General features: G+C 35.1%; 1 protein-coding gene across 1 annotated transcript in view; it reads left to right on the top strand.

The window, feature by feature from the left end:
- LOC115220581 (chitin synthase chs-1-like) overlaps positions 1-11,628 on the top strand; it is a 162,159-nt gene extending 150,531 nt beyond the window's left edge. Inside the window, exons 26-30 of the mRNA XM_036510185.1 lie at positions 2,486-2,639; positions 5,138-5,302; positions 6,899-7,034; positions 8,400-8,600; positions 9,569-11,628. Of these exons, the coding sequence (XP_036366078.1) occupies positions 2,486-2,639; positions 5,138-5,302; positions 6,899-7,034; positions 8,400-8,600; positions 9,569-11,262 (2,350 nt within the window). The 3' untranslated portion in view covers positions 11,263-11,628. The remainder of the gene's footprint in view (positions 1-2,485; positions 2,640-5,137; positions 5,303-6,898; positions 7,035-8,399; positions 8,601-9,568) is intronic.
- Positions 11,629-12,180: the final 552 nt, after the last annotated feature.

Here is a 12,180-nt window from a genome sequence, read left to right as displayed (position 1 = left end):
TCGTGGTATAAACGAAATCTAGTGACTAATCCAGAAAAATACATAAATAATGATTTGAAACATTAACACAGGGCCACGAATATGTGTGGAAGGTGTGTGGTCGAGTAAATTGATCTCAGCACATGACTGGTACTAATTTTATTAACCTCGGGGTGAGGAAAGATAAAGTCGATAGAATACAACCCGTTAATGTATGGTGTCCTAAAAACAGGACATTGAGAAAATTACACAACACTAAGTATTTATTAGTCATCATTACTTTTGGTAGTATCCGGTGTGTTTGTCTAAAACAATTCGTCTAGAAAACAATTGATCTAAATGCAATCTGTCTAAAACAATTTGTCTAAAACAGTATTAATCCTGAAACAATTTGACTAAAAAATAAAAATGGTTTCTTTTTTGTTGAATTCGTAGGAAGTGGAACGGAATATTTGTTTACTCATGCTATCGAGTATAAATAGTTGTTAGCGATAATATGGAATAAAATTAGTTGTTTACTAAAAGCAACTAGTTGTTTTCTTTAAAAATTCTTATCTGGAATTATTCACAGTGAAAAGACCCACAGCCAAAGATGTCAGCTGAATTTGCTGAATCAAAAAAAAAAGGTCGTAAGAAGTTGGTTGATAATGGACATACATGCTATAAGAATGGTGGAAATGGTGAACATGTTTATTGGAAGTGCGAAAAATATCAAAAAACAAAATGTCGTGCTCGCATAATTACTGTAAAGCATAGGCTCTCAAAGTGGGCGCTACCGCCTCCGGAAGGTGTTGAGACGGTTCAGGCGGACACTGGTGCCTAAGGGAGCGGTAGGGTTGGTAGAGAAAAAAAAGGTGTTGGTAGGAAGCGAGAGGCTGTTAGTTTCATTCCGGCCATGCAAGTATGAAAACTTGTCTGGTTTTCTTTCCTCCACTTAACAGGGCCGGAGCATTCATCAAATTTTTGCAACTTTAGAGTCACCAGGTTGCTATTAGGACAATATGGTGTCGCTTATATAGAATTATCAAAATTTGCTTGTGGTAAACACACATACACACTCATATAGGAGTGTTTTGGTGGTTTGCAGAAGAAGGGAAAAGAAAGAAGAAAACAGTTTGAACGGGAGGGGGGAAGCATGGCTTTTGTATCAGTGAGGTCAAACTTTCTTTTTGAATGACCTTTTAGGTGGGGGTGGGAAAGGAATTTTTGGTATTCACGTTTTTTAATTGGAAGGCCAGATGTTTTTGTTTTTTTTTCTCCAGGAAGAATTATAATTACATTTCAAGGCCTTGCTTTCTTTAATTCTTTTGTATTCATTCATGTAAGGAATGAAATCTTCCAACGACCATAATCATACATTGGATGCCACTGAAATTGCGGCAAAAGAAACCGTTTCAAAAATGCGTCAACTGGCTAAGTTAACACAAGATGCATCCCATCCATTTGTATCTAGTGTTCTCGGTGGTTGCGATCAAGATGTTGCCTCCAAACTACCAAAAAATGCAAAGTATTAAGAGAACAATGAGATCTATAAGGCAACAAACCCTTACTGGACCGGCCCTACCATCAATTTGCAGTGAAATAGTTTTCCCACCGAGTCTTTTAAAGGTGATCAATTTCTGCTTTATAACTCAGGACTAGTTGAAAAGCGTATTGCGGTATTAGCAACAAGGCGTAATTTACAGTGTTTATCACTAAGCAGTCACTGGTATGCAGACGACACATTTAAAACAGTTCCTTTGTTATTTCACCAGTTATATGCCCTACATAGATTAAAGGAGGAAGTTTCGCTGCTGCTCGTGTTCATCGAAAGGAAACGATTTTTATTTTTTAGTCAAATTGTGTTTTAGACAAATTGTTTCTAGATTAATACTGTTTTAGACAAATTGCATTTAGATCATTTGTATTTTAGACGAATTTTTTAAAACAAACTTGCTTAGACTCACTTTTGGCAAGGTGGTGGAGCGGTAAATAGAAAGAGTAGCCAAATCACCCTCGCACCACACCTTATCGACTTAGAAGAGTTCTTTATTAGTTAATGTGAAGGTGGATTCTCTACAAATTGGAAAAAAAAGCGTGATGGTTACGTCACAGCTGGAATACTTTTGATCATAAACCTGCTCGATAGAAGGGATCAAAGAACAAGGAATCTAAATAACTATTTCTCTCGGCCTTCAGTTTCTTTCCTTGTACTTCCTACAAACCAAGCAATAACTCTACTTCCCCCACCTCTGTCTATCTCGTTTTCTCTCTCTTTCTCTCTCCCTCTCTTTCTCTCTCTCTCTCTCTCTCTCTCATATACATACACACCTTTTATGACAAAGTATAAGAGTCCGAAACGTTAGTCCTCACTTTTCGTAACTAAATTTATCGAACTTCCTTTGTGTCTCTCACCAACTCAGTCCATCGGCAAACGTCTTCAGTCCCGTATTTTCCTAACATGAAATTTGGGAAAAACTGACTTCACTTCATTTTTCTTTTTTTCTTCTTCTTCTTTGTTTCGCAGGTCAGTTGCTAAAGGTTTTATCCGTCTGAATGATTTCAAAAAAGTGTCGACACCTTACGGGGGCAGATTGGAACTTGTAATGCCAGGTGATACCCAAATGATTATTCATCTAAAGGATAAAGATAAAATCAGACACAAAAAGAGATGGTCACAGGTCAGTAAATATATTTTGCTTATATTTAAGTGCGTCTGTAATGTGCGTTTTTTTTAAAATTTCCAACAATATATTTGGTGGTGGTGGTGGTGGTGGTGGTGGTGGTGGTGGTGTGGTAGTGGTGGTGGTGGTGGTAGTGGTGATGGTGGTGGTGGTGGTGGTGGGTGGTGGTGGTGGTGGTGGTGGTGGTGGTGGTAGTGGATATGGTGGTGGTGGTGGTGGTGGTGTCGTCTTCGTCCTCATCGTCGCCATCGTTTATACCCAAGTGTACCCTAACCGAACAAACCTATATTCAAGGGCTTTCATGGCATAAACTTAACATTTTTTCTTCAGCAATACTCCACTCCTGACTACATCAAGCAATATGTCCTTTTTTGAAGATGCTAGAGTTTAATTCAAGGAAGGCTTAGCTAGCTGCAGCCTTGCGGGAGTTTCTGAATGACACATCTAACGCAAATATATATATATATATATATATATATATATAATAAAATATTAGGAAATAAATCCAAACTTACAGGGAAAAATCAGATTTAGGATTGAATCCAATTTTATAGTAAAATATTATATTATATTAAATTAGAGATAAAACCACTATTAGGCAAATCAAACAATGAAAAACTTAAGCCAATACATAAAATTAATTAATTTATATTATTTTAAATATATATCAAAAGTATTAAAAGTTTAATAAAAGATAATGAGTAAAACACTACGATCGTTTCATGGCTGTACAATTCTTAATAATTCGAGTTATGGTTACAGTCAATCTTCAGGTAATTGAAATATTTATCTTAGCGAGGTTTAGCAATGTTTGATTTATCTCTAATTTAATATATTATATATATATATATACACCCAGACCTATTCCCCATTTTTTTAAAGGCTGTAGCCACAACAAGACACACACCAGGCATTCCATTCATTTCCCAGCTCAAAAGGGCGAGCCCCGTTCTATGGTCGGGTCAAGGTATAGAACACAACCCCCAATATCAGCAGCGGGACCCGACAGCAAATCCTGGTTTACCCTCACCTCATCATGATGGTTCCGTACCCTTTTGAGCAACATTAAAAATTCACTCATCCGTCCACAAACACTCTCCAAGCTTTCCTATCATTTATAAACTCTCTTAACCGGACAAAAAATAACCGGACAAAATGTTTTGCGGCATTTAATTGGGTTCTTTACGTTCTGAGTGCAAATTCCCTTCCAATTCATCTTGCCATTCAGCCATTCGGGGTTCGATAGAATAAACATTCGTCAAGTAGCCGAGTTGGTTGATATCAACTATTCTTCTTCACTCAGAGTTGATCTGGCAAAATCGTTAACGCTTCGGATAAAATGCTTCACATAATTTTTTTTCTTGACTCTTTATGTTCTACGGTCAAATTCCGGCGAGGTCAGCTTTACCTTTCATCCTTTCGAAGTCGATAAAATAGGTACCATTTGAGCACTGGGATCGATGTATAGGCTTTCCCTTCCATTATTTCAGGGCTAGTGTCTATAGCAGAAAAAATTATTATTATTATTATCATTGAGTGAGAGAGCAGTGCATGCCATCAAAGTGACACTGGTGTAAAATATACGAAGCCCAGTATACCCATCATGACTACCCATTTGATAAGGGTACACAAGGTACATGCATCACAACCATATGTGCGCGACATGGTGATCTCATATCAAGATAAACGGCGCATGACCTTGCTGGTGGGGCCCAGTTAGAATTTTCTTTTAGTCGAGTAGCCCATCCCACTCAAAAGGTCCCTGAATAAGGATTGTTTAAGGATGTTAAATGAACCACCCTTGTTTCCAAAGGTGAATTATCCAAACCTCTAAGAATTCTGTTCAACACACGGCTATGATGCTCCCCCACTACTTCTGCTCGTGATCAGAGATGCACATATCGTCAGCCACTAAGGAACATGCTCAGTTATTAAGGTCAAACAACTGACAAGCAAGTCTGTGGGATTGAGCAGAATATTTGCTGTAGCCCATCTTTTATACCAAGACAAAACAATGTACATGATAACACTTCCAATCAGTTAAGATCAGAAGCCACGAGGGCCACTGTCTGGTACTGCATCAGGGAATTATTATTATTATTATATTATTATATTATTATTATTATTATTATTATTATTATTATTATTATTATTATTATTATTATTATTATTATTATTATTATTATTATTATTATTAAGACGGCGAGCTGAGAGAATCGTTAGCACGCTGGGGAAAATGCCTAGCGGCATTTTGTCCGTCTTTACATTCTGAATTCTAATCCCGCCGAGGTCGACTTTGCCTTTCATTCCCTTCCGGGGTCGATAGAATAAATACCAGTTGAACACTGAGGTCGATGTAATCAACTCATCCCCTCTCCCAAAATTGCTGCCCTTGTGGCATAATTTGAAGCCATTATTATTATTATTATTATTATTATTATTATTATTATATTATTATTATTATTATGATTATTATTATTATTATTATTATTCAGGTGATGTATATGTATTATCTATTGGGCTTTAAAATGTTTGGTGATCGAGGAACAGACAATGAAATCTGTGTGAGTACTGAAGTTACTGGCCTGAAAAAACGTAAAACTAAAAGCCATTCCAATGCATCCATCCTGAACCACCTCTCCGATGACGATTTCAAAAGGGTAAACAATTGCTGTTATTTACCTCCCTTGATTTTTGTATAAATTATGAGTCTCATAACTTCCACCGCCAACTATTTTATTCGTTTAACTTCTTGTCTCCAATGTTCCTTTCATAACTCCTTTTTTTTTTTTTTGTTAGGGGGTCATTCTACTTCCATCTTATCCATTAATCTTACCTGTCCATTATTTCTGGGAGGGTCGTGGGGAGAGGATAGATTCTTCGGGCACCAATTATATCAGAAACAATCATCATAAGATTTCCCGGCTGAATTCCCAAATGTGACTAACAGAAACAATGGATATTATCAAGCCATCTCTTTCTTGGTCGACTCCTTGGTTTCTTCCCGATTTGCTCGACTTCAAGAATCCGTCTTTCGATTCTTTTCTGCGACATTCTAATCCCATGCATGTTCGTAGTACTGGAGCTGTGAGCTCTTAATGCGGAGAAGTAACGAATCGAATAGGAGAGACTCCTTGGTCTCCGAGCTATGCACCGTGTCGAGTAACCTTACTCTAGGGATCCTTCGAAGGAAACCCATTTCTGCCTTTTATATTCGCGATCGTACAATTCTTCCTTTTTCTATTTCTTTTAACTCTTTTGTCCTCTTTATCCCATTTCTTCTTCTTCTTCTTTCTTCTTCTTCTTCTTCTTCTTCTTCTTTTTCTCCTCCTCCTCCTTCTTCTTTTTCTTTTCTTCTTCTTCTCCTTCTTCTCATCCTCCTTCTTCTTCCTCTTTTTCTTCTTTTTCTTTTCTTCTTCTTCTTCTTCTTCTTCTTCTTCTTCTTCTTATATTATTATTATTATTATTATTATTATTATTATTATTATTATTATTAAGGCGGTGAGCTGGCAGAAACGTTAGTACGCCGGGCGAAATGTCTAGTGGTATTTCGTCTGCCGTTACGTTCTGAGTTCAAATTCCGCCGAGGTCGACTTGCCTTTCATCATTTCGGGGTCGATTAAATAAGTACAGTTACGCACTGGAGTCGATATAATCAACTTAATCCGTTTGTCTGTCCTTGTTTGTCCTCTCTGTGTTTAGCTCCTTGTGGATAGTAAAGAAAAAGGTACTGGGGTCGATGTAATTGATTTAACCCTTCCCCAAAAATTTTAGGCCTTGTGCCTATAGTAGAAGGGATTATTTTTATTAAGGTGTCGAGCTGGCAGAATCGTTATCACACCGGATTAAATACCTAGTGGAATTTCGTCCGTTTTTACGTTCTGAGTTCAAATTCCGCCGAGGTCGACTTTGCCATTCATCGTTTTGGGGTCGATATATTAAGTACCAATTGAGCACTGAGGTTGACGAACTCATCAATTACCCCTCCCCAAAAGCATTTCAGGCTTTGTACTTTTAGCAGAAACCATCATCATCATCTTATTATTATTATTATCATTATTAATATTATTATTATTATTATTATTATTATTATTATATTATTATTATTATCATTATCATTATCATTATTATTATTATAATTATTATTATTATTATCATTATTCATATTGAAAGCTGTCCTAGTTTAAAAGATGGCAAGTCCTCTAAAAGGCATCGAATGACAACCAGTTTTATTTTATTAATTTTCTTTCATTCAGATTGAAAAAACTTTTATTTTGACATTGGATGGTGATGTGGATTTTAAACCCAATTCTGTCAAACTTCTTATTGATCGAATGTTGAAGAATTCTAAAGTCGGCGCCGTCTGTGGAAGAATTCATCCAGTTGGGTCAGGTTAGCTAAAATTACAAACCCATTTATATTTTTGGAATAGCATTCTGTATATCATACTGCATTATGCAGACACACTGTAGAAAGCCTCGAAACTGCAGTGTTCGTCTCGAGAAAGTGTTTCGTACAGACTTATAGAGTTAAAATGCACAGTAGTATATCAGTATATATCAGTAGCGAACGAAAAGTGCCTAGCAGCGATGATTGTATGGAATTGAAAGTTTGATTTTATTTGATTTATGTTTTGGAGGACAAAGAACTGAACTAGATTTAGTCGAACTTAGTTCTTCTCTTAAATCTGGAACTTATTTTGTTGATCAATTTTTATAGAACAGCTAAGTTACGTACTCTTAATCAAACCAATGTCTGCTGTCAAGTGGTATGAGATAAACACAAAATGCACCCATGCTCAAACACTATGCATATATGCGTTTGTGTGTGCATATAAAAGTGTATATGCATAGATTGATAGAAAGAGAGAGAGAGAGAGGGACAGAGAGACAGACAGACAGATATAGATATATTTATAGACATATATATATGTAGATAGATAGATACATACATACATACATATATATATGTGTGTGTGGTGTGTGTGTGTGTGTGTGTGTGTGTGTGTGTAGATAGATAGATACATACATATAGACATATATTTATGTATGTATTTATCTATTGAATGCGTGCGTGTGTGTGTGTGTGAGTATGTGGAGTTGTGAGCGACTGAGTGGTCTATCCTAGCTGACGAAACGGAATACAATCACCTTACGATCCAATGACGTCGCTCACAGACCAAACTAAAATGTGCTTCTTCACAAGTGTAAATGGATAAAATTAATTTTTTTCCGGGTCTATTCTTGCAGCAAAGAGTCTTATCACGTCCGAATACACTCGAGCGTGTTAAACATGACTTTACATGAATACATGTGTACGTGTGTGGGAGTGTATGTGTATATATATATATATATATATATATATATATATATATATATATATATATATATATATATATATATATTATATATATATAATATATATATATATATATATATATATATATATGTATATATATATGTATGTGTATATATAATTATAAACGAGGGGAAAAGAAAAAAGATTTCTATGCCTTGTTTATAATTGTTTATAGTTTTCACCTTTAAAGGTATTTTAATATGCTGGCCACTTTGATGATTTTTTAATTTTATTTTATCCTTTACTAGAAGTATATATATATATATATATATATATATATATATATATATATATATATATATATATAGATATATATATATATATATATATATATATATATATATATATATGTATGTATATATATACTTTATTTTTTTTCCTCTTCTATTCATCACACAGGCCCCATGGTATGGTATCAACAGTTTGAGTACGCTATAGGCCATTGGCTGCAAAAGGCTGCAGAACATGTCTTTGGTTGCGTTCTTTGCTGCCCAGGTTGTTTCTCTTTGTTCCGTGCCTCCGCTATAATGGACGATAATGTCATCAGAGCATACACTCGGAAACCTGTGAAAGCGCGTGACTTCATCCAGTATGAACAAGGTAAACCTATGCTTTTACTCTCCATATAAGTGTGCGTATTTATGTGAGTGCTTTTGTGTGCTCGTGTTTGTGTACATGTGCATGAGCAAGTTAACAGATGTGATGTGCATATATGTTCGTTAGAAAGAATGGATACGCTCATGCACATACATATTCATACACACACACACACACACACACATCTGGTATCTGCAACTGAATCAGTATTAAAATAGTCATCTATGTATCATAATCAATGCATATACACCGTGTATGTATTTATGTAGATAGATAGATAGATAGATAGTAGATAGATAGATAGATAGATAGATAGATAGATAGATAGATAGATAGATAGATAGACAGACAGACAGACAGATAGATAGATAGATAGATAGATAGATAGATAGATAGATAGATAGATAGATAGATAGATAGATAAATAGATAGATAGATAGATAGATAGATAGATAGATAGATAGATAGATAGATAGATAGATAGATAGATAGATAGATAGATAGATAGATAGATAGATAGATAGATAGATAGAAAACCTGTAACCAATAATGTTTGTCTTCACTATTTGTGATATGAAATTAACTAAAATAAATTAGTGAGAAATCATTATATGTAATGTTCAGACGGTGAGCTGGTATAATGGTTAGCACGCCGAACAATATGATTAACGGCATTTCTGCCAACTTTACATTCCGGGTTCAAATTCCACTGAAGTCTACTGTCCCTGTTATGCTTATTGAGTTGATAAAATACGTACTAGATCAGCACTGGAGTCCATATAATCGGCTAACCCACTCCCACAAGATTCCAAACTTTCTATCTATAGTAGAACGAATTATTCACAATATTCATTCTCGATTCTTATCTTATGCATAACTTGATTCTCACTTCCTATTTTAACAGGTTCCTTCATATTGTTTTTTTATGTTTCATTTTCTATAACCTCTTTTATATTCTCTGTTTCTTTTAGGTGAAGATCGTTGGTTGTGTACCCTTTTACTACAGCAGGGATATAAAATCGACTATTGCGCCGGAGCTGATGCATTTACATTCGCACCAGAGAGCTTTCATGATTTCTTCATCCAAAGGCGTCGATGGGCGCCCTCTACAATCGCCAATATCATGGACCTTCTATCAACATGGAGGGTTACAGTTAGCTTAAACGATAACATCAGTGCTTTGTTCATATTATATCAATTTATCTTAATGACGTCCAGTATATTAGCTCCGGCGACTGTGATTTTGATGATTGCTGGCTCCTACAGTGCAGTTCTGAAACTGAGCATGTGGAAGTCATTTGCCCTTTCACTTGTGCCCGTTATTATCTTCATCGTCGTTTGTTTAAAGGCTAAAACCAGCACTCAGATAACGTTTGCCGCTTTCATGACCAGCGTTTACACTGTAGTCATGGTCGTTGTAACCGTCGGAACTCTTGTCAACATTCTTGATGAGGATTTGATTTCACCTAATGTTGTCTTCCTCGCTGGTCTTGCTATAATATTTTCCGTTTGTGGCCTTTTACATCCTCGAGAAATCGTTTGTCTTATACATGGTATTTTATATTTTCTCACTGTGCCATCGTCGTTTATTTTCCTCACAGTCTATTTTCTCTGCAATTTAAATAATGTGTCGTGGGGTACTCGAGAAAATCCGAAAGTTTCCGATGAGGAATCTGTGAAAAAGGTGAATGACGACAAAAAGAAAACGATTTTCAGTCTCTTTAATTTGAACAGCTTAAGACCAATCATTGAAGACTTCAAGAAATTTATTTACGATATTCTTGGTAAGAAACCCGGTGAGAGTGCGGAAACGCGAGGTTTTGATCCTGTAACCGATGTAGAAAACCAAAAGCCGACCACACAGTTACAGTCAATCCAGGCCGGAGTAAAAGTAATACGGACTAAAATCCCTGATGACTTACATTTAAAAGTAGACCCTTTCTACTGGAGGAAGTTAGCGTATCTAGGCAACGGAGAAGAATGCTGCGTGAACGACGATGAAGTGAAATTCTGGAATTATATACTTCGGAAATATCTGTATCCTTTAAAAGAGGACAAAGACGAGAAAGAAAGGATCAAAAGAGATTTAGACACGACTCGAAACAATGTCGTGTTTGGTTATTTCCTGCTCAATCTCTTGTGGAGTGTTGCTGTTATGCAGTTACAAACCATGAAACATGAACTGTTACCGTTCTTTATATTGAAAAAATACGAACCAATATCTGTGATATTTCTGACAGTTTTTGGCCTCGTGCTCACTTTTCAATTTGTTGGAATGTGCATGCATCGTTGGGGAACCTTTTTGCATCTCATGTCCACCACGCACATCTTGTCAAACGAGGTGGAGAAAAATCGTATGATAGAAAATGTAATCCGAAGCATGGCATCGGCCTCAAGAGATATAGACATCCAACCAGATTACTCCAGTGATGAGGAAGACTCTGTATACGAAGGCCAGCTTCCTGAAGAGGATTATCCAATTGACGATTCTATGGAAGAAGAACCACCGAAGAGTGTTTACGAAAGAATATATCATGACAGATGGAAAACTATACGTAGGGATTTTAATAAGCGTGTTCCAAAGAATCGTAGGGGTTTTTACAAAGATACATTCCTTCCGAGTGACAACCACGGATATACAAACCAGGTCTTCAATAACGTCTGAAATAACATGGAAGTTATTGTTTGTAATCTTTGTCTATCTATGTTATGTTCTTGCGTACGATTGCTACTATTCCAATTATGATGGAAAACATTTAAAAAAAAAACAAAGAAAAATCAATATTATTCATTATCAGCACCAATTTGAGACAAGAAAGAAAAAAAGACGAGCCCACTGGCGTGAATCGAAGTGTGTAATTGATCGCTAGCCGATTGAATTTGTTTTCGATTAGACTACAGAAGGCCTGTTAGGATCTCTGTCTCAAATGAACTCCATACTTTTTTTTTTGCAGGTTTACCTTATTTATTTATGATATATGTAAATGTATAAGTATATATATATATTTATATATATATACACATACATATAGGTATACATGCATATATATATATATTTAAATACACATACATACATAGATATTTATACATACATATACGCACATGCACTATCTCACATACACACACATATATATATATATTATATATATATATATATATATATATATATATATATATATATATATATATAGTGTGTTACTGAGTTTAGTAGAACGGGTTAAACTACGTACATATATATATATATATATATATATATATATATATACACACCCTCAAAACCATTGTCATCTAAACTGGATAAATATAAATCTTTCCATATAATCTAGTGGTGAAGGCTTCCTCCCGCTGCTTTATTATTATTATTATTATTATTATTATTATTATTATTATTATTATTATTATTATTATTATTATTATTATTATTATTATTATTATTATTATTATTATTATTATTATACTGTTGTTATTATTATTATTATTATTATCATCATCATCATAATCATCTTCAACATCGTTAAACAAGTATTTCTTAGTTGCTATAAACGTGAGTTCAAATCCTGCCGATGTCGACTTTGCCTTTCAT

This window comes from Octopus sinensis, linkage group LG16 (genome assembly GCF_006345805.1).
Source record: "Octopus sinensis linkage group LG16, ASM634580v1, whole genome shotgun sequence".
NCBI lineage: Eukaryota > Metazoa > Mollusca > Cephalopoda > Octopoda > Octopodidae > Octopus > Octopus sinensis.
The sequence above is the reverse complement of the archived record's forward strand: the minus strand, read 5'-3'. Positions and strand labels throughout refer to the sequence as shown.